The sequence below is a fragment of the Lithobates pipiens genome, unplaced genomic scaffold, assembly GCF_037356315.1.
Source record: "Lithobates pipiens isolate NorthernLeopardFrog02 unplaced genomic scaffold, aLitPip1_a1.2 Scaffold_16, whole genome shotgun sequence".
Lineage (NCBI taxonomy): Eukaryota > Metazoa > Chordata > Amphibia > Anura > Ranidae > Lithobates > Lithobates pipiens.
This window is the reverse complement of record NW_027507748.1, coordinates 164492527-164516265: the sequence shown is the minus strand read 5'-3', so window position 1 is coordinate 164516265 and position 23739 is coordinate 164492527. Positions and strand designations below refer to the sequence as shown.

Below are 23739 nucleotides of genomic sequence, written 5' to 3'. Positions count from 1 at the left end.
GTCGCTCATGCCAACGTGGAATAAAAAGCATGATACATAAATTATTCAAAATGCAGTTCTATCATAGATGATCAATGTTCAATAAAGATTCCCAATGTCTTGTGTTCAATATACAGATGAAAGGCGTTATAATATATCAATGAGTTTAAAGTGCAAATAAAATCACCTAGTGAACATAAGGTCAGGGAAAGTACAATCTGTTACTTATAACTGCCAGTCAGCTGACAGTTTTATAGTTACGTAACTATACCAATCAAATTCAACCTACCACAAATTTTAGGAGAGTTGATCTAGATTCTAGAGTAAGGCACAGCAAAATTCCTAATGTTGCTAAATTTGCTTCAAGCAGACAATAAAAGTATGGAAAATGTACTATCATTTACTAATTAGAATTATGGAGCCAATTTTTATCTTTCAACGTGGAAATCCGGGTCCTGCTATTTTTTTTTGTACGTTGCCCAGCATAGGCAAAAAAAAAAAAAGCTGATTTTGCTGCAAAACCTACCATTGGTCAAGCATACCTGCTACTCCAGCCCCCCCCCCCCCCCCCCCCCAATTGAACTGATTGAACTGCTCGCACATTTAAACCTACTGTTTGAGGACTTGAGGTTGCATGTTTTTATCATAAACTTGCATGTTTGCGAAGGATGCCCTTCTCCTTATTACAGCTCTTCATTTCCACTCCGAACCAGCTTCCTCTGTAAGATAAATTTACTCATATCTCTGGGCTGGAGATTAAGCGTTCCCAAATCTTAATTTAACAGATGCAGACTTTCAGATTCTTTAGACATCGATTCCGTTTCAGTGATCTGACCAGAGCATGAAATACCTAGACATTAAAGCGGGAGTCCGCCATTTTTTTTTTTTTAAAAGCCAGCAGCTACAAACACTGCAGCTGCTGACTTTTAAAATAATGACACTTACCCGCCCAGCACGCCCGCGATGTCGGCACCCGAAGCCGATCTCTCGATCGTCTCTCAGGTGCTGCCGCCGCCATCTTGGCTATGGGAATCAGGAAGTGGAGCCTTGCGGCTTCATTTCCCAGTTCCCTACTGCGCATGCGCGAGTCGCGCTGCGCAATAAGGATGGTCCCCGCTGTCTCTGGGATCCGTGTATTTCCCAGCAGACAGCGGGGGACCTTCGGAAAGGGGCGTAGATTCTGCGAAGAGGGGCGTACCTTCTGCAGATATCTATACCGGAAGTGGGTGCAGATACCTGTACTGTACAGGTATCTGCACCCCCCTCCCCCCTGAAAGGTGCCAATTGTGGTGCCAGAGGGAGGGAAGGTTCCAATGAGTGGAAGCTCCACTTTAGGGTGGACCTCCGCTTTAAGCTTACAGAGCAAGTTATCCACCAATGGTCACTTGCTTATCCAATTTAATGTCTAAGTGGTGATCCCTTCAAATCTCTTAGTTGGGAAGAATCTCTGCCTTCTATTGAAAATTCTCTACCTATTTAGAATGTTACTGATTCCAGTCACCTCTCATTATATTAATAAGGCCCCACCTCCCAGAGTCTACGTTACTATGCTCTAAGTTTGATGGTGGCCTGGGTATCCCTTATTTCACTAAATATTATCAGGCAGCCCAGTTGGCTCACCTCCTTAAATACCATGCCACTCAAGAGACACCCCTCTGGGTCAGCTTAGAGGCTGTTGACACTGATCCTCATACTTTTGATAACTTGCTTTGGCTCCCTTCCAAAGACCGTAATACATTTAAACCCCACGTACCAATCACCCCCTGGGTCTGTGGGATAGCATAAAATGTAAATCAAATCTTATATTCCCACAAAATCTGTTGTTGTCCTTCCGCCACAATCCAGGGTTCTACCTGGTGTACGAATTACCTTCGACCTTCCTCCACTGGTCACGCTTACATTTAACAAGATAACACCACATAGTTAACATGACCGATTTTAAACCCTTCACTTTCCTCCATGAATACCATAAACTCCCAAGCTTGGAAATTTTTAGATACCTCCAGATCAGACACTTATAATACCCCAAACGTACAGTCCCATTCAAACCTTGACTCAATAACTACGTTTGATCGATTGTGCCTATCAAATCCCCATGCCAAATGGGTCATTTACACACTATATAAGGCCCTGTGTCTGACCTAACCTTTATCCCCACCTATGTTGATAAGTGGATGGCAGACCTGTCATTAGTCCTTACACCCGAGGACTGAATGGACTGGCTGGCAACTCCTAAATCATTGTAAAATATGTCAACTATAGAGATGGCTTAATATATTATCCAGATGGTATCCTGTATCCCCCAAAGAAAAGAAAAGTATATCCCGGAGTATCCACTGACTTGTTTTAGGGACTGTGGAGAACCCAGCTCATACTTCCACATCTGGTGGACATGCACAGTGGTGAGGTTCTTTGAGGCCAGGATGTTTCTAATTATTTCTTAATTGTTCTATTCTAATATACAACCCAATCCCTGGATTGTATTGCTAAACAATAAAAAAAACTGAAGTTATAAACTGAGATAATTTTTTTTTTCAGCCATGGCAGACAGTCTGGACAGCCATTTTCTGCTATTATATCTGTTTACGTCCTCCTTCCTTTTTGTATTAATATGATTATATGTGGTATTTTTACTTTCAATACATGATTATGGTTAAAGTTTTCATATTTGGAAAATTATTATATTCAAATTTTGTATTAACGTTTTCCTGTTTTTCTGTATTGTACAGTGTCTTGCGAAAGTATTCGGCCCCCTTGAACTTTTCAACCATTTGTCACATTTCAGGCTTCAAACATAAATATATAAAATTTTAACTTTTTGTGAAGAATCACCAACAAGTGGGACACAATTGTGAAGTGGAACAAAGTCTATTGGATAATTTAAACTTATTTAGCAACTAAAAAACTGAAAAGTGGTGCGTGCAAAATTATTCGGCCCCTTTACTTTCAGTGCAGCAAACTCACTCCAGAAGTTCAGTGAGGATCTCTGAATGATCCAATGTTGTCCTAAATGACTGATGGTGATAAATAGAATCCACCTGTGTGTAATCAAGTCTCTGTATAAATGCACCTGCTCTGTGATAGTCTCAGGGTTCTGTTGAATGGGTCCGTAATACTGTTGTGGAGAAGTTTAAAGCCGGATTTGGATACAAAAAGATTTCCCAAGCTTTAAACATCCCAAGGAGCACTGTGCAAGCGATCATTTTGAAATGGAAGGAGTATCAGACCACTGCAGATCTACCAAGACCTGGCCGTCCCTCTAAACTTTCAGGTCAGACAAGCAGAAGGCTGATCAGAGATGCAGCCAAGAGGCCCATGATCACTCTGGATGAACTGCAGAGAACTACAGCTGAGGTGGGAGAGTCTGTCCATAGGACAACAATCAGTCGTACACTGCACAAATCTGGCCTTTATGGAAGAGTGGCAAGAAGAAAGCCACTTCTCAAAGATATCCATAAAAAGTCTCGTCTAAAGTTTGCCACAAGCCACCTGGGAGACACACCAAACATGTGGAAGAAGGTGCTCTGGTCAGATGAAACCAAAATCGAACTTTTTGCCCACAATGCAAAACGATATGTTTGGCGTAAAAGCAACACAGCTCATCACCCTCAACACACCATCCCCACTGTCAAACATGGTGGTGGCAGCATCATGGTTTGGGCCTGCTTTTCTTCAGCAGGGACAGGGAAGATGGTTAAAATTGAGGAGAAGATGGATGCAGCCAAATACAGGACCATTCTGGATGAAAACCTGTTGGAGTCTGCAAAAGACCTGAAACTGGGACGGAGATTTATCTTCCAACAAGACAATGATCACAAACATACAGCAAAATCTACAAAGGAATGGTTCACAAATAAACGTATCCAGGTGTTAGACAGGCCAAGTCAAAGTCCAGACCTGAATCCAATCGAGAATCTGTGGAAAGAGTTGAAAACTGCTGTTCACAAACGCTCTCCATCCAACCTCACTGAGCTCGAGCTGTTTTACAAGGAAGAATGGCCAAGAATTTCAGTCTCTCGATGTGCAAAACTGATAGAGACATACCCCAAGCGACTTGCAGCTGTAATCGCAGCAAAAGGTGGCTCTACAAAGTATTAACGCAAGGGGGCCGAATAATTTTGCACGCCCCACTTTTCATTTTTTTATTAGTTAAAAAAGTTTCAAAAATCCAATAGATTTCGTTCCACTTCACAATTGTGTCCCACTTGTTGGTGATTCTTCACAAAAAATAAAAATGTTATTTCTTTATGTTTGAAGCCTGAAATGTGGCAAAAGGTTGAAAAGTTCAAGGGGGCCGAATACTTTCGCAAGGCACTGTAGTTATTTGATTTTGTATTTTTATCATATAATAATTTTTTAGCATGTGGTTGTTTCAGAATGCCTGTCACGCTTGGTGGCCCCTCCTTGCCCACACTTCGGGAGGGCTATCGCCATTGGCCCCAACGCCGTGCACCTGTGCGGGGTTCGGGGCCCCCCCCCCCAATCAGGCCACTGTCCATTGTGCCGCTGTTTGCTGTATGGACACCCAAGGGCTGTAGCTGTGCATACAGCATCAGCCCGTTTATAGCTCTGTGTTGCTGCCCAATCCCCCTTTTATTCCATCCACTTGCATGCCCTTAACATTCGGCAGTGCGCATATTCTGGTTGACACACTTGCCGTGTGCTTATTGATCGCTATATTGTGGGGCATGTTTTAGTTCCTTGACTTTTGTCACATGATGCGAGCATGCTCTGCACTATGGGGATTGTAGGCCTTCTGCAGTGTAATTCACCTGCGCCTGAGTCTTCTGTTTGTTCGCATGGCTGTGTGCCATGCAGTGCTAAGATGCTGACGCTCAGCATTATGGGGATTGTAGGTGCGGAGGTTTAAATTGTGTCGGTGCATGTGCAGGAGCTCTGAGTGTCCACTCACTGATCAGCTTGATGCTGATCAGGTGTGGGGGGGCATATATATACCAGTTTGTTAACTTTATTTTTTGGGGGACTCAGGGGCACTGACACGTGTAGCTACAGGACTCCAGGTATGTTTTTCTTATCGTGGTTTTTTTTGCAGCTTAAGTGTTTCCATTCTTTAAAACTAAAAATAAGTGTTTTTTTTTTTTTTTCAGCTGATTGATAGCTCAATCGTCTCTGCGGTTAGGTCAATTTTACATCAGTTTCCTGACTGGGCAAACATGCTTGGCAGTTTGCCTTTATTGCAAACATAGGTGAGATTTCTGTTTTTTTGCTGCACTTTATTGTGTTGCATTAATGATATTGTATCATTGTCTATGGAGGACTATTATTTTGAGTTTTTTCTCTCTTCTTTTTTAGCCATCCTTAGCTTCAAAGCTGTGACAATCTTTATCCTCGGTGAACTTCTATTCACTCTACACCTGTTTCTCAATTTTGGGATTTTTTATCCTAAAACCATATAAATAACCAATGAATACCATACTTTATTGTTAGGTTTTTATTCCCCCCTGCAGCAATAGACGCTGCGCCTCGTCAGGAGTGCTAGTTGGTCTTTTGCAGTTTCCTGCCCTCCGCTCTGGTGACCTTGTGGTCTGGGGGTATGTACTGCTGGTGCATCTTCTGACTGAGTGGCTTCCTTGGGGGGGGGAGGGGAGGTTGACCGTGCCATGCATTCTGAATTGATACAATTATGTCTGATTAAAATTGCTCTGTTACTTATTTCATATTGTTTTTTGTCATTTACCTTTAGTACAAGCAGATAAAAGTTTCCTGAGGAAGCCAATTATTTGGCGAAACATGTAAGAGCTGATATCTCAAATCACAGGCTAATACAAGATCTATGCCTGCGTGTTTTTTCTGTTTGTTCAACAGCTGTAAAATTAACTGCTTAGTACCCACTGTATTAACTTTTGTCTATGTCATACTGTTTTTTTCTTGTTCAGTGTTTTTGTATTATTGTTGTTAAATAAAATGATATTGTTAAGTATTTTTTCATATATAGTGTCCTTGTAGTTTTTGGCACCGAGATAATCCCTTTCCCCATCCTTTTCTTCCCCTATACATAAATAAATTGAGTAATAGGGATGAGGTGCCATATATATTTAGGTTCTTTCAGCCACACTCCCCTTTTTCCAATAACACACTAAAGCTAAATCCCAGATTCGACTCCTCCTTCAAGCCACTGCTGCCACCAGGGCTGCTGTTAGAAACCACTGGGCCCCATACAGCCACCCTGACAGGACCTTCCCCCCAAATAAACACAGTTTACTATGCTTTAGTCATGAATGAACAGTGAGTGATCAGTACCGATCACTTATTGTGTTAATTCAAGAAAGGATGGGGCTGGTGAACATACCATATTTACCAGACCCTTTCCCCACTTTCTATCCTGAAGGATTCTATTGTGTGCTTGTATCTGCCAGGGAGAAGGAGAGGAGCGAAACCGGCAGAACTGCAGGTACACGGAGGGGCTGGGTAACAGGGAGTAAGGTATAGTACATAGGGAGGGCGATTAGTGTGGCAGGAGGGTAATTTCCAGAACGGATCACCTGTAAGGCTCAATCTGCAGCAGCTGAAAGTTGGTGGGAGAGAAAGGAGAAGAAGCAAGCTTTCAGCTGCTGCAGAGAGCCATACAGGGTTACCGGTTCCAGTAACCGCGACACGCCCCCCCCCCCCCGCACGTGCGCCAAGCTGATCACCCTCCTTGCCCACGCCCTGTACAGGAGGACCAGTGGTACCCACAAAGTACCCAAAAGCAGTATCTGGAGTTTGATCCCTTTCATGTGATGGAGTAAAGGAGGGGAGATGGAAAATTGCAAGATATAAGAACAAATGGCTTAGTTTCACAAGATCCATTTCAAGGAGAAATTCACCTTGTGACCCTTAAATAAGATCTTGACCATTTAACCCAACACTATTGTGAGTTTCCTTTTGTATATAATTGAGAAGAGAAGCAGAGGTGAAGGTATCTTTCAGGGGAAGTATCATCTAATAAAATAAAGGCCCATTACAAAGGAGGTCTGCAATACTTAAGGAACCTGAAAGTCCAATATTTGTCCTGTATACAAGCTCATTTGACCGTACATTTCTATGTGGTTGCACAAACATTAAGGACACTGAAATAAACCACACTGGGTTTAGTTGGAGAGACTTAACTGTTTATATATGGTTTTATTATCATTTTATTTAATTTTGGAAATTGTGGTTGTAAAGAAGGGAAAAAAATGTGTTTATTATCACATGTGTTTGGATCACAGTACTGTACTTTTGGTGGTATAATTGTTTAATAACACACTTATATGAGTGTGTGGGCAGGTACTGGCAGCTTGTATGTAGCACAATACGATCATTTTGTAGCAAGCTTAATTATATTCAAGCGTTGATCGAATGCTGGTCTTCCAGTATGACTATTCCACAGAAGTTAGTCGTTAGACAGAGGTACACGTGTACCAATAGTTGGCCAGTTCCTGCTGAATCAGGCAACTTTAAAACATGTATACCCAGCTTGATACTGCAGCAGACAATATGTGGAGCAGCTGGGCATGGCAACCAATCAGCTTCTATCTTTAATTTTTGACGCTTAACTGAACAAGCTGAAGATAGAAGCTGACTGGTTACTACATGCAGCTGCTCCAGATTCTGTCTGCCCCAGGTTTAGTAAATTCCCTTATTCTATAAAATGTACTGTATTTTATAGAATACATAATTGGAATGCACAGGGGCCATGTATATAATACAGCACAGCAAGCAGTTAAGTCTGGGGTATTTTTTACTTCTGCTCAAGATGACTCATAATGAAAGGATATCTGAAATAACTTGAGAAACAAGTGGCCAGAGGTCATTTACACAGCAATTAGAGTAGAATTTGTTGGATACTAGCTGAAATGACAGCAGAAAATTATTAATTGGACTTTTGCAGTTATCTTCTGCAGACATCATATAAAAGATATTGGATTGTAATGTCACCTCTGAATTGTGCCAATAAATCACACACTCTGCTTTAGGCTGACATACAATCAATTTACACTGCCCCCTGGCAGATAAATGTCATTATCCAGACATACGGTATCATAAATCTTGCTGTTGATGTGTTTGTAGTAAAGGCTTTAATATGGACATGCACATGAACATAAACAAAATTTGTGTCTAATAGGGACCAAGCAATAAAATAAAATAATAAATAAGAAAACAGGGGGTGTGTCAGACCGCTATACAAAGACAACTGCTCTCATACGGCGCACTGTGATCTCGTCTGCAGCATAGCACGGAGAATAGGCATTTTCTGCAAGGAATTAGGAAGGTTGCTTACTATTTAGAGACACTCTGATTTAATTCTTGAAATGTTCTAAAACTACAACTGGGCTTTAAAATTAAGAATTGCCACTGCTATACTGTCAGTCTGCACCGTTTAGGCCTTGTTTACACTACTGTCAGGGCTGGGCTCAGCCCTTCCTTCTCTGAGCTGGCTGCTCATATCTCTCCACAGTTACTCAACTGTTTGTGATATCCTGCTCGCCAGTGCTGCCTACTTAAGCTGTCCAGTCCAGAGGTTCTCTGCCTTCACCTTGGTCAACATCACAGAAACTATCTCCTGCAATCCTATTCAAGACTTGCTTTGCTGACATTCCTTCTGGCTTCAGATCCTGCTTTCTGTTCCACTACATTGATCCCTGACTTCTGGCTTGGCTGACTATCCGTTCTGGTTACTGAACTTTGGCTATGTTTTGACTATGTTTGTTCTTTTTACTTTTATTATTAAATAAGTGTGATTTAACTGTACTTCTGTCTCGGCCTTATTTCATGGTTTCTGACAACTACATTTTTACTGCCCCCCTAAGCCACTGCCCTTTATGCTGTAAAGGCAGTGGAAAATGGAGTACATACAGTATGCTTTGCATCAGTTTGTGGCAAAAATTATCCACGCTATCTTATTCATTACTGCTTGCTGAACGCGATTCATTCATCTGAATGGGGATAGCTCTTCAGAGAGTAACACTAGTGTAAACGAATCCTAGCAAAGCCCTAGCCCTGAAAAACACAGACTACAACCAGCTGATGTTGCCATTTTCAGCCCTTATTAGTTGTATAAAACTTACTTTCTAAAAAATTTTACATGTTCCAAGCCATTCTGTATGTATGGCCTTTTACAGCATATTGGTTAGTGTTTACACTTTTGTACCTTTTTGTCTGGTCTGCTCTAAGCACGGTTTCACAGTCAATTTCACAAATCATCATTGTTGTACTCAAGACACTGAGAACAAGCTGGCAAAAGAGCAAACTGACTTGGCTGCACACAAGATTTAAATAGGGACAGTATATAAAAACAAAAAAAATCTCTTGTATTTAATTTCATTACACAGGCCAGCCACATTTTAATGTAGCAAGAAATTTTCACTCCCCAATTTAAAGGAAATCTACTGTGTATGGTCAGTGCTATGTCAGGGTGCAATTTAACTTACTTTCACCAGTTTGCTGTTGCTTGCATATTTGACTACATTTCATACTAAGGGTTGTATTACAAAATAATTTACATTATAATCATATCTACAATATCTTCACAAGCATCAAAGTGTCTTTTATTGCATGGCTTCCAAATGGCCTTCATTTGGAGGGACTGTCCCTCTTCTGAGGCCAAATCCCCCTGTCCCTCATGAGGACCAAATGTGTTATGCTGCAGTAAACTGTAACCAACCTCTATATCCCTGCTTGTGTGATTGGACATTGAGAGGTATGTTTATTGGGCTTCTACACTCAAAAGGTAAGGACTGAGAGGTGTAGGTAACGTTGGTGTGCTCATGTAACCCGCTTATATGCCAATCCCTCCATTCTCATATCACGTCTTGGACTCAAATTTACAGAAAACATCCAACATTAAGGAAAAGGGAGGCAGAAACGTAGTGGTGTTAACTTTTTTTTGATGATGAGAACATTTTAGAATGGCCAGTTGAGAAACTTGGACACAAATGTCATTTCATCCTCTCCCTAAAGCCAGAAGGAACAATCACCTTAAGGTGAACCTTTCTTATCCTAAAACCTAATACCTGTGTAAGTACCTGAGGGCACTTATTTAAGTCTTCAATTTGATCCCTTGGTTTCCATGGAACCCTTTGTATCTTAGGCCCGTAATGTACTAGGGGTTTCAACTCTTTCAATTTCCATTTGAAAATTTAGTCCCACCCACCTCTGATCAGAAACTTTTGACCTGGGATGCATGCACAACCAACTGACTTTTTCGTAGAAGGCATAGTTCCTGCGGGATAAAGAAAGTGCACCCTTGCTTCAGAAATTGATCAAAGTGATTATACAATGGTTTGTGGCCATGATGAAAGAAAGGCTTTTTTTTTTAAATTTAACATGGTTATTTATAAAAACAATCTATAAAAAAGCATACCTGCAAAAGAAGGGACTAAATACCTACTTTTCCAGCTGCCTGGACACCCCTTTGTTCAGTAGAAATCCCCAAAGTCTGCAGGAAAGCCAACTCTCCTGGAAACATCAATCTGCTGGGTTCCCCGCAGCATGCACCGGTACCTCCTGCTGACCTCAATAAAAGGACACAGCTGCGGAGGACTCAGGAGATGGACTTCAGAGAAATGTTTTTATTATAGAAATCTGGTGGCAAGGGGCACATCAGTAACCCTGCTGTTTCTTCTGGAATTACAGGTACTACGTTCTCCATCCTTAACATGTACTATAAAAACCCGAATAGAAAAACTAAACTAAACAGGACTCTTAAAAAGGTGGCACGCCACTAATATATGTATAAAAATATCAAACACTTTTCCATTTCAAAAGATTTAAAAAAAAAAAAGGGGGGGGGGGAATAATTGCACAGATTGTTCAGATATCACATATACATAAGCATACAAATGTTGTACAAAGAGCAATCTTGGTCTTGAAACACAACACATTTCACAGGTCAAAAATCTGCTTCTCAAGCCTCTATAATTATCTGACAGCAAATGCAACCAAATAAAATCAGCAGGCACAATCAATGGTGGACTCCATAGATGGACACAAGATCAGCTGCTCCAATGAGGAGAAAAGGAAAAGTACTGCAGTCATCAGGGGAATGCACCTCAATATTTGATGGCATTCATTTCTACAGTTCTCTTGATTATAAACGTGTCCTGATCCATCTGATGCTGCTCAAGAGAAGTGTAGGAAATTGCAAATTGTGAACAATTCCTGTAGGCACTTACTCTACCCCAATATATCCTCACTATTGGTTAGTGATGGGCCAGTGATGGGAAAGGCCAGAGATGAAGAATTTTTGAAAATCTGGGAATCCTTGTATTCAGGGTACTTTGCAGATTAATCTGATTGAGGTTGCAGTACCTAGTGGTCCCTACAAAGCCAAAAAAATTGCAGATTTATACGCATTTCTAAACCACAGTGTGACACTAAGGGGATTACATTCACATATACTGTATATCTTTTTTTTAAAAATGATATATACATTTTTAAAGAGGAAGTAAACCCTGATGGGTTTACTTTCTTTTTGTCTCCCTGCAAAGGTAAAGCATAATGGGCTACTATGCATCGCATAGTAGCCCATTATGTGTCACTTACCTGACACAGGAGCCAGCGATGTCACCGCTGTCCCCTGTAGTCCGGAGCATCCATCTTCTTCCGGGTATCGCTGCTCCGGCCACTCACAGCGCCGGAGCAGCGATGACGTCACTCCCGCGTGTGCGCACGGGAGCCGCCACTAACGGCATATCGCCGTAAGGAGCGGCATACTGCTTACGGCAATAGTGCGCATGCGCGCCGCTGTCTACGGCTCATGCGCCATAAACAGCTGTCACTGTATTTTAGTAAATATCTCCTAAACCGTGTAGGTTTAGGAGATATTTCTTGGACCCACAGGTAAGCCTTAATCTAGGCTTACCTGTAGGTCAAAGTGGTTTGTAAGTGTTTACAAATACTTTAAATTTTCCCTTTAGCAGAAATGTGTTGCGACCACAGCAGGACTCATGTCATGTATATACAGTGGATATGAAAAGTCTACACACCCCCGTTAAAATGTCAGGTTTCTGTGATGTAAAAAAATGAGACAAAAGATAAATCATTTCAGAACTTTTTCAACATTTAATGTGGCCTATAAACTGTACAACTCAATTGAAAAACAAACTGAAATCTTTTAGGTGGAGGGAAGTTAAAATAAAAAAATAAAAATAATAGGGTTGCATAAGTGTTCACACCGTTAAACTAATACTTTGTTGAATCACCTTTTGATTTTATTACAGCACTCAGTCTTTTTGGGTATGAGTCCATCAGCATGGCACATCTTGATGGACTCATTTTCCCACTCTTCTTTGCAAAAACACTCCAAATCTGCCAGATTGCGAGGGCATCTTCTGTGCAGCCCTCTTCAGATCACCCCACATATTTTCAATTGGATTCAGGTCTGGTCTTTGGCTGGTCCATTCCAAAACTTTAATCTTCTTCTGCTGAAGCCATTCCTTTGTAGATTTGGATGTCATTGTCATGCTAAAAGAGGACGTTCCTCTTTCTGTTCAGCTTTCTAGCAGAAGCCTGAAGGTTTTGCGACAATATTGACTGGTATTTGGAACTATTCATAATTCCCTCTACCTTGACGAAGGCCCCTGTTCCGGCTGAAGAAAAACAGCCCCAAAGTATGATGCTGCCTCCACCATGCTTCACGGTGGGTATGGTGTTCTTTGGTGATGTGCAGTGTTTTTTTGCACCAAACATATCTTTTGGAAAAAATAGCCAAAAAGTTTAACCTTGGTTTCATCAGACCATAACACATTTTCCCACATATTTTCATATTTTTGGGAGACTTTGGCAAAATTTAGCCGGGCTTGGATGTTTTTCTTTGTAAGAAAATGCTTCCGTCTTGCCACTCTTCCCCATAGTGCAGACATATGAAGAATACGGGAGATTGTTGTCACCACACAGCCTGTACTTGCCAGATATTCCTGCAGCTCCTTTAATGTTGCTGTAGGCCTTTTGGTAGGCTCTCTGACCAGTTTTCTTCTCGTCTTTTCATCAATTTTGGAGGGATATCCAGTTATTGGTAATGTCACTTTTGTGCCATATTTTCTCCACTTGATGATGACTGTCTTCACTGTGTTCCATGGTATATCTAATGCCTTGGAAATTATTTTGTACCCTTCTCCTGACTGATACCTTTTAACAATGAGATCCCTCTGATGCTTTGGAAACTCTTTGCGTACTATGGCTTTTGCTGTAGGATGTGACTAAGAAAATGTCAATAAAAGACCTACAAGAACAGCTGAACTTTATTTGGGGTTAATCAGAGGCACTTTAAATGATGGCAAGTGTGTACTGACTCCTATTTAACATGAGTTTGAATGTGATTGCTTAATTATGAACACCGCTACATGCCCAGGTATAAGAGGGTGTGCACACGTATGCAACCACATTATTTTAGTTTTACTCACCCCCGTAACGATTTCAGTTTTTTTTTATTGAGTTGTAAACATTAAAAAGGTGGAAAAAAAGTTATGAAATTATTTATCTTTGTCTAATTTTTTTTTAAATCACAGAAACCTGACATCTTAAAAGGGGTGTGTAGATATTTTATATCCACTGTACATGGCAATTAGTTTCTGATGTAAACCAATAAATAACCACACTAATAACAAATGCCACAACTGACAACAGCCACAGTTTCAGCGAGTCAGAAGCCTCTGTGTTTCAGTGACATAAGCTTCTCCTGGTAAACAATTTCACAAATGCCACTTGGCTTACAACGTCTGTAAATCAAGCATAAACACCCATTAATGTATCCTTATGTGTTCTGCTCATCCCTAGTCCTGCTCCATCACATTATTACAGCCCAAGAATTATAGCCCTTTACTACCCATAGACGAAACTGCGACAAATGACCATAGCTATAGATTTAGATGAAAATCCTCCTGAAGCACCAACATAAAGTCTCATAAATATCTTGAAAGCTTGCTTCAGAAATTGGTCAAAGTGATTATACAAAGAATCAAGGCTTTGAAGACGGACCTAAACTGCTAAGAACACCTCTGTAATACTCCCCTATCAGCAGCTATGTGCTTCCTTTGGCTGCTGCACCCATTAATCTGCCAATAGGAGTAGTGGAGCAGTGGTCTGCTTTGCAAGTGGGGGGGGAACTCCCTGTGTGCCTATATGCTTAAGCAAAGTGGAGTAGAAGCGATCAATCAGTGCACTTCTCTTTGCATAAAATGTTTGCTATTGACCCTCATCAGTAAACCAGTAAAATGGTCATTTGAATCTTTTATAGTGGAACATCAGATATAGTTTTAATGTCAACTGTACACATGCCAAGTGATGTGTGTGACACTTACGGGTATTGGTTACATCTCACAGTGTTCCCTTTGACAATGCTTCCATCTGCTTTTCTTTTCAGAGGAACACCACCATCATTAGGGCTCATTCACAAGTCCTGTACGGCTGATGGTGTACGCAGGGAGGACACTGTGCCAATGCACTGAACCTGGCACATTGCACTGTTTACTTTTTTCTTTTTGTCAGAACTTTATTGAAACGTTATAAGTGACATTTCATTCAGTTCTACTGCCAGCAACATGGTGAGAGGTGGTGGATTGCTTTGCACCATACTGTGCTGAAGAAAAGTACTGCATGCAGTACTTTTTTTTTCAGCGTACACCACCACAACTTGGTGGTGATAATTAGCATCAGCCTTTCTGCCTAGTCTTGTGTTGGGCTGCTCAGTATCGCCCAATTCACTTGGTGTAAACAAGCCTCTACTCCAGGATCAACATCTATTTCTGGACTTAGATACTGGTTCTGAGATGACACCATCATGTTCATTCCAGTTCCTTTTTACAAATGTCAGACTCTTACCTTGTGACTTCCTACAAAGTTACAGTGGTACAGTCTGATTGCAGAGTAAGAGGAGATTTAAAAAGTATTTCCTTCTACCTGTGGCACACTGAGATCATCATCTTACCTAAGAACTTACTTGACTTGTGCTCAAGGACAACTTTTTGAAGTTCTTGTTTAACACAAAGTGTAAGTACTAGGTATTTTGGTATCAGACTCTTGACTACACAGCAGAGTTTAGAAAGGGAAAGTGAAAATCGGCACAATCAGCCAAACAGGTGTGTTACAGTTCAAGTAGCATGCTAATTGGAGGAGAGAGACTCGAGTGACAGAGAGATGGGCTCATCAGTGTGCTGCTTGTGCTGTCCTGTCATAGTCCAAAGGTGATTATTTACTTCACGCACATCAGTCTTTCCAGCCTCAGTCAGATCCAGCCTCCAGCACACACACTGGTTTTTCTCCAGTTCGATCCCACCTCCAGCACCCACATTAGTCTTCCTCGAGTCGGATTCAACCTCCAACACACATAATAGGATTTTTATAACAGCTTACCTGTAAAATGCTTTTCTTGGAGTACATCATGGGAGACAGAGCCTTAAGGAATAACTTAATGTGTTATAGGTCACCTTCAGGTGATGGGCACTGGTATACCCAATCCAGGAAGTTCACTCCCTATATAACTCCTCCTCTTTCCAGGAGCACATCAGTTTTTGTAGCAAAGCAATATATTTAAACTCCAAAAAGAGGGGAAGGGCTCTGAGTCCCATGATGTACTCCAAGTAAAGGATTTTACAGGTAAGCTGTTATAAAAATCCTATTTTCTTTATCGTACATCATGGGACACACATTAATGGGATGTCCCAGGGAAGGGAGGCACAACCCGGAGGGTACGCCCAGACTTGAGGACCTATACTGCTGCCTGCAGCACACTGTGCCCCAAGACAATATCCTCATACCTCCTTACATCCACCTGATAACATTTTGTGAATGTATGCGCTGAAGACCAAGTTGCAGGCTTACAGATCTGAGCCATGGAGGCCTGGTAACGCACTGCACAAGAAGCACTAACCACCCTGGTAGAGTGTGCCTTAACTTGAAAAGGAGGAATTTTACCCCTTAAATCATAAGTTTGAATTATAACTTGCCGAATCCACTTAGCGACAGTGGATTTCGATGCTGCCTGTCCTTTCTTAGGACCCTCTGGCAGAATAAGACATCAGTCTTACGAATCTGAGCAGATGTTTTTAAATAGATTTTCACTGCTCTCACCACATCAACACAATGTAGTGACTCTTCTTCCCTGGAACATGGTTTTGGAAATAATGGCAGAAAACCTGAAACCACTTTCGGCAAAAAGTCTGGATGAGGGCATAACAGCACTCTGTCCTCTTGAATAATCAAATATGGCTCTTTACAAGAAAATGCAGCCAATTCCAAAACCCTCCTTGCTGAGGATATAGCAACCAAAAATACCAACAGTTCAGGTCCCAAGGGTCCAAGGGAGGTTTAACTGGCGGATTAAGTAACATCACCCCTTGCATAAAACCCTGGACTAAAGAATGTGTCGCAAGCAGTCTTTGAAATAAGACCGATAAAGCTGAGATTTGGCCTTTAATAGTACTCAAGGCCAATTTCATCTCTAGCCCTAATTGTAGAAAGGCAAGAATTCTCCTTATGACATATCTCTGAGGGCGCCAACCCTTGGATTCACACCAGGAAACGTATGCCCTCCAGACCCTATAATAAATAGTTCTGGAAGCTGGTTTCCTTGCATTAATCAGGGTAGAGATAACTGACCCGGAAAGCCCACGTTTCTTCAGAATGTGGGTTTCAATAGCCAAGCCAATAAATTTAGAGACCGTAAGGCAGGATGGAATATCGGTCCCTGTGAGAGCAGATCTGGCTGTAGTGGGAGGGACCATGGACCCTCCACTGCCATCTTTACGATTTCTGCATACCATGACCTTCTGGACCATGCTGGTGCTATCAGAATTCCCGGCTTTCTTTCCAGCTTGATTCTGCAAAGTCATCAAGGCAGCAACTGAATAGGGGGAAATGCATAGATCAGTGAGAACCGATCCCACGGGGTCACCAACGCATCCGTTCTGCATGCGCGTGGATCCCTTGTTCTGGACACAAAGTTCAGACACAAAGACCAACCCTCATGTTGAACCTGGACACTAGAAGATCTATGTTCGGAGTCCCCCATCTTTGGCAAATAATACAAAAAATGTCAGGGTGAAGAGACTATTCCCCCTGGAATAACTGCTGGCAACTCAAGTAGTCCACCTGCCAAATCCCTACTCCCAGAATGATGACTACCGATAAGCACGGAACATTCCTTTCAGCCCAAGTTGTAATATTTTTTACCTCATTCTGCGCTGAGAGACTCTTGGTGCCCCTTTGGTGATTGATATAGGCCACAGCTGTGGCATTGTCAGATTGGAGCCTGACAGGACAATCCCATAAACCTGGAAGTCCAGGCCTTTAGAGCCAGACGCACTGCCCGAATCCCTAGGATACTGATGGGCAAGGTTCTTTCGGCTCTTGACCATTGTCCCTGGACAGTTGTCTTTTCTAGTACTGCTCCCCAGCCTGAAAGGCTGGCATCTGTCGTTACCACTTTCCAGATAACTGGTCTGAAGGATTTTCCTTTCAGCAGATTCTGGGTTAGTAACCAACAGACTTTGGGACACTCTTGGGGACAGCCGCATTGGCAAGTCTAAAGCTTGAATTGTTTTCTTCCAAGTAGACAGGATACTGTTTTGCAAAAGTCTTGAATTGAACTGGGCACAGGGAACAGTTTTGAATGAAGCCACCATCTTTCCTAAAAACCTCATGAAAAGGCGAATGAAGGGTTTGCCTTTTGAGCTGACCATCCACACCAGCTCTCTTATGGAGTTGATCTTTGCCTGAGGCAAGAACACCTTTTCCTGGGCTGTGTCTATGATCAGACCCAAGTACTCCAGCCTTTTTATCCATATTAAGGAAGATTTCTCTAGGTTGAGAATCCAACCCAAACTTTCCACGTTACTGGTTGTAATGCGTACGCTTTGCTTCAAACGAGCCCCCGACTGGTCAGTTAGCAATAGATTGTCTAGGTACGCTAAGACTGTTATGCCCGGTGCCTTTAACCTGGCTAGAGTTGGGGCCAGCACTTTTGTGCATGTCCGGGGTGCTGTAGCTAGCCCAAAGGGTAGGGCTACAAACTGGAAATGCTGCTGTTCTAACTGGAACTGCAGTAACCTTTGGTGAGCAGGAAATATAGGAACATGCAGATACGCATCCCTGATGTTGATAGATGCCAGAAGTTCTCCTCCTAGAAGGATAGAAACTACTGACCTGATAATCTCCATGCAAAAGGAGTGGATCTGCAGGAACTGATTTAGATTTTTTAGATCTAGAATGGGTCTGACATCTCCATTTGGTTTTGGTACCATAAAAAGATTTGAATAAAACCCCAAACCTTGCTCTTTTGTGTGGATTTGTATGATCACCCCTTGAGATATTAATCAATCTAGTGCCTGAAACAGAGATTGTCTTTTCTCTGGATCTTTGGGAACGCTTGACCTCAGGAAACGAGATGGTGGAAAGTAAAGAAATTCCAGCTTGTGCCCCAGCATTACCGTGGAGATGACCCACCTGTCCTGAATTTCCTCTTGCCAGACTACCTTGGTGAGGGGGGTTGCCTCTTCAAGATGAGGCTTTAGGATTCTGCTTTGCAGGTTTCCGGCCCCAGGACTTTTTTTTTTGAGCCTGGGTCTGACCCTGAGGTTTTCCTCTAGAGTCTGATGGCAGAGGCCATCACCACTGCCTAGAGACGGAAGCCCCTGGCACAGGAGAAAGAGCCTGTTTAAATGAAGGGTATTTATACTTCCTTTTAACTGGCAAAAGAGTACTTTTACCACTAGAAATTTGGATATATTTGTCCAAATCTTTCCCAAATAGCTGCACCCCATGAAAAGGGAACCCAGTTAGGAGGTTTTTATATGGTACTTCGGCTGATCAATTTTTTAACCACAGGATTCTATGCATATGTACTAGCATAAGCTTAAGGCGGGATGCCTGGTGAATAGAATCTTTAATGGCATCTATGGCAAAGCATAATGCTTTTGGTAGTTCAGGAACTGGGCTTTTTGTGCAGGAACCTCTTTAAGGGCCTGTCTAAATGGGTCCTTTAGGGATTGACAGACGCCTATTGCAACAATGGCAGGCTGAGTAATGGCACCTGCCAAGGAAAAAGCAGATTTTAACAGGAATTCCAACCTTTTATCTGTTGGATCCCTAAGCATTTGTGCATTGTCTACTGGACAAGTTAGGCTTTTATTCACACTGGAAATCGCAGCGTCATCTGCTGGTACTTTCAATTTTTTGGTGAATTTCTCCTCCATGGGATAGAGAACTGAAAATCTCTTTGGAGGGAGAAAATGCTTATGCGGGTGATCCCATTCAGCAAAAATAAGCTGTTCTAGTAATGCATGGACAAGAAATGCATGCAAAAGCTGTGAAGGCTTTAAGGAACCCAAGAAAGAAACATTTTTCAGGAGACTCCATTAGGGGTAGCATGACAGTAGAACGAATCATCTCCGTAAGAGTTTGTATCAGCAATTTCTCAGATTGAGAGGCTGAAAAAGGTTCATCTACCGTAGTTTCCTCCGCAAAGGAATCATCGGTTTGTTTTTCCTCCTAATCGCCTGAGGCTAACACCTCATCCTGTGCCCACTGTTCTCCTTGCAAAGGGTCTGAAGTGGGGGAGGGGGATCTAGCACGCTTCCTATCCATTTGAATGGAGGATGCAATTAAAGCCGCTAATCTTCCTTCCAGGCCCTGCAGGGCGGAGGAAAGGAAATCTTCAGTCACGTCTACAGGGGCTGAGATGTGAGAAGCAGTTGCACCATCAATTTGTTCCAATGGCTCATCCTGGCTTGCCATAATTGGTACATTAGGTGAGGATGACAGTGTGGAGATACGACTTGAGATCCTAGCGCCTGGGGGTGAAACCTTTGGTATCTTTTTGGACTTTGTGGTCTCTTTTTTGGTAGGCATAGTCCTAAGCACAAAAACAGAGGCACTATTAAATTGCACTTAATTGCTGAACATAGTCAGGAAAGCCGCTATTAAGTTCATCCTAGTGCTGGGAAAAAAGTCCTTCCTGTATCAGGAATGCCAGTTGCAACCCTCACGTGCCCCACAGCTCCTGTGTTTGTGTGTGCAGACTGCTTCCTCCTTGTCAGCCGAGGAGAGACTGTTCCAGATGTTTTTTATTATTATTTATTATCCTGCTCGCCTGCCATGTGTCCTCGTGAATGTTGCATGGCGCTGCACCTAGGCCCCACCCCCTCCGTAAACCCGCCCGTTTCATTTTTGAAAATGTTCCCACACTCGTGCGCAGTCAGCTTTCGGGTCTACAGACCCAACACGAGGGCGGGGGGAAGCGGCAGGGCCCCTGACACTAGCCAGCATGAGGAACAATATATGGAACAAAATCCAGGACCTCCGCACACCCCCGTGGCAGGGGGGTATTACAAGGGGGGTACACTGCTTGTGTTTCCCTAACCCTCTGTCCCTTCAGGGGGGAGAAAAAAAAAGCATTTTGGCAGATCTCTTACCTGAGAAAAAACCCCTGCGCAAGCTGCTGCGGCCACACACAGACTGACACTGAGCTTTACAGTGAAGACAACAGAGAAAGGTATAAGGTCCCTATAGTGGAGAATTAAGGCACAACAAAATGTTTTCCCTTAAAGAAGAAAGCATAGGTGGACTTTTCAGTTGCTAAGTTTCTTCCTTTACCTTATCTCCGACGCAGGATTTGCTGAATTAACAGACAATCCAACCTTCACCCATCACGGCGGGCTGCATTTAGCAAACCTTCAAGGACCGGGTCCCTTTAGATTGGGGTTCCACTCCCTTGGACCTGTAAAAAACACCCCACCAGAAAAACTTTAGGCAATGTAGCATGACCAAAGCCCTTGGTCCCGGGGTCCAGGGCTACAAAGAGAGGCCTTACAGGCAAAACCCGTGCTTCCGATAAGAGGCCCAGGTACCATCAACTTTGGCCACTGTGGCACTTTGGATGGATCTGGTCTATGGAGGCTATTTAAATCCAGCATGGATCCCTCCTGGAGCTCCTCAGAGCACATCTTCACTCGTGACCAACACCTTAGGCACTAATGAAAAAACTGATGTGCTCCTGGAAGGAGGAGGGGTTATATAGGGAGTGAACTTCCTGGATTGGGTATACCAGTGTCCATCACCTGAAGGTCGCCTATAACCCATTAAGTTAATACTTAAGGCTCTGTGTCCCATGATGTACGATAAAGAAATTTCCCTTTCCTCAGTTAGATCTCAACTGAGCACACACATTAGTCTTCCCCCAGTCCGATCCAATGTCCAACACACATATTGGTCTTTCCTCAGTTAGATCCCAACTGAGCACACACATTAGTCTTTCCCCCGTCAGATTCAACTTCCAACATACATATTGTGTTTTCTCTGGTCAGTTCCAAGATCCAACACACATATTGGTTTTTCCCCAGTCAGATCCAACATTCAGCACACACATTGGTCTTCCCCCAGTCAGATCCCATCTCCAGCACACACAAATTAGTCTCTCCGGTACCCCTTTTCCAGCCCACACTACTGCCTATGTCATCTCCGTAGACACTGCAGACTGAGCCTAGGTACAGAGTGTGCAGCTTCAGCATGCAGAATGAGGCTCAGTTCTTTAGCAAGATTTATCTTTATATTAAATATGGAAAAAAAAGAACCACAAAGCAGCAATATAGTAAGTACAAACCAAATATAACACATTTTAGATCTCTAAAAAAGACCAAAAACTGAATAATTCCCACACACTTTTTTCCTACAAACTTTTTTTTAAAACTACAACCTGCACTTTTTCCAATTTTATGCAGTAAATAATAAGCAAATGAATGCACTTTTCAGAATTTTTTTTAGCCTCTATTTCTGTGAATGCCCCCACGGTGAGAAAAAAAAATTACATAATGTACATACAGTGTATGTACACAGTGTGAGTGGTGTATCAATTACCTCGTCCAGATCCACGGACTGCTGCTTCACTTGACAGCAAGGCATTGCCATTAGATATGGTCTGGTTAGGCCTGTCTGGTGGTTTACTGCTAAGGTCTTTTTTAATGTCTTTCTTTAGTTCCTAGAAAATAAAAAAGAGAAATATGGCATAAAGTCACATATTAAGGCACGCTTTCTATTTACAGAGGCAATATCATATAAAAGGTTGTTGTGTATCGCCTGCAATGCCTGTCTATACAAGTGTAAAATTAAAATGACAAAGGGTCACTTTAGCCCAAAGAGACATTTAAACGTGAAAGGATGTCAATACATTGTCTCTTCTCAGACTTCTGCTGTAAAATATACACTGCAAAATATATGTACAGAATGTCATAATACCATACGGTGTATGTAAGCACATTTATCATTTTATATTAAGGTATTTTTATGAGAATATAAAAACACCAAATTACTTTTGATGACAGACATCAGATAAAGCAAATAAAAATGTCCTTGGACTAAAATCCCCCTGCTCAGATAGCATAGCATATAGAGTGTCATAGCTCCCAACTGTCCCTGATTTGGAGGGACTGTCCCTGATTTGGAGCAATGTCCCTCATTCTTCCTCATTTGTCCCTCATTTTGGTCTGATCTATATAGGTGTATATAAAATGCACTTTTTATCAAAAAGTGTTTTCTAGCACTAAACCTTTCATCTGATTTCTAAATTGCTGCATTTGTAAATTCCAAAAGTCAATATAAAAGGAATGGTAGTGGTTAAAAAAAAAAAAAAAACACTTGTGGGTTTAACCAATCTTGTCTTTTTGTACAAGTCTCCTTTAAGGAGGCGTGGCCAGGGGTGTGTCCTATGTCTGTATACTTTTGCTGATAGGTGTCCCTCATTCCCATCTCAAAAAGTTAGGAGGTATGTAGAGTGTTATTACTGTATACCAACACACTGCTGCTAGTATCATTTTTTTTTTTTAATACCACAAACAAACTGGTAATATATACACAGTAACACAAAATTCTATAAACAGACACCGCAGTTGCCGAGAACACGGGTGACACCATGGTACTACACCATTAAGGAAGTAAAATGACCACATACTTAACAAGGAAGTAAAATAATCACACATCAAGTACATTATGTTTTGTGAAAAAAATGTTCTTTTCCTTCCTAACCAAGTGACACAATCATCTTAATGCAACTTTCTGCTTACATTTAAAGTGACCTTGTTGGGTGGTTCAACCGTAATAAAGAATTATCACTTTTACATTATTCAGTTCCTGATGGGACAAAGTATACATAGTATTTTGCCCTATCTTCCTAGGTGCCAGCACTAGCTGCACCCCTTGGCGCACTGGCGCCCAACCTTCTAGTATTTGCCGGAGCAAGCACTGGCAAGAGGAATGCAGAGTGATGAAAGGCTGACACACCTTACCACCCTATGCTTTCCTCTTGCTGATGCTTGTCTCAAGCAAGTGCTGGGAGCTGGACACACACACACACACACACACACACACACAATCAATATCAAAACAGCCATCTTCTTGCTAGTTGCTGTGTTGGAGGTAGGGTTGCCACCCATCTGGGATTCACCCAGACAGTCCGTGTTTTGACTCATGTGTCTGGGTTTCAGGCAGACTGAAACACAGACACATTATTTAGACTGGGCTGTGTTTCCTCAAGTAACCAAGAAAGTCGAACACAAATCGGTTGCTGTCCAGGAGCTGCGGCGGCTGTCTGGGGGCAGGTTCAGCATGGGGGGGGCAGGGCGATGATGTCAGCAAGAGCAATTTGGCCAAACCCACTGTTTGCTGCAGTACGCTATGCATACCACATTACTACTCTTCTTGGGGTACCCATCGGTGTCCCAGGCCACTAAAGTGTTTGTGTTTGGCTTGAAGAAAAGGTGGCAACCCTAGTTGGGGATGTGCAGCGGGGGA

General features: G+C 42.3%; 1 protein-coding gene across 2 annotated transcripts in view; it reads right to left on the bottom strand.

Annotated features, from left to right (window-relative positions):
• The window catches only part of SH3KBP1 (SH3 domain containing kinase binding protein 1), a 530573-nt gene that overhangs the window by 339220 nt on the left and 167614 nt on the right, over positions 1-23739 (bottom strand). For both annotated transcript variants that reach the window (XM_077480738.1, XM_077480739.1), the window contains exon 3: positions 21811-21931. In XM_077480738.1, the coding sequence (XP_077336864.1) occupies positions 21811-21931 (121 nt within the window). The remainder of the gene's footprint in view (positions 1-21810; positions 21932-23739) is intronic.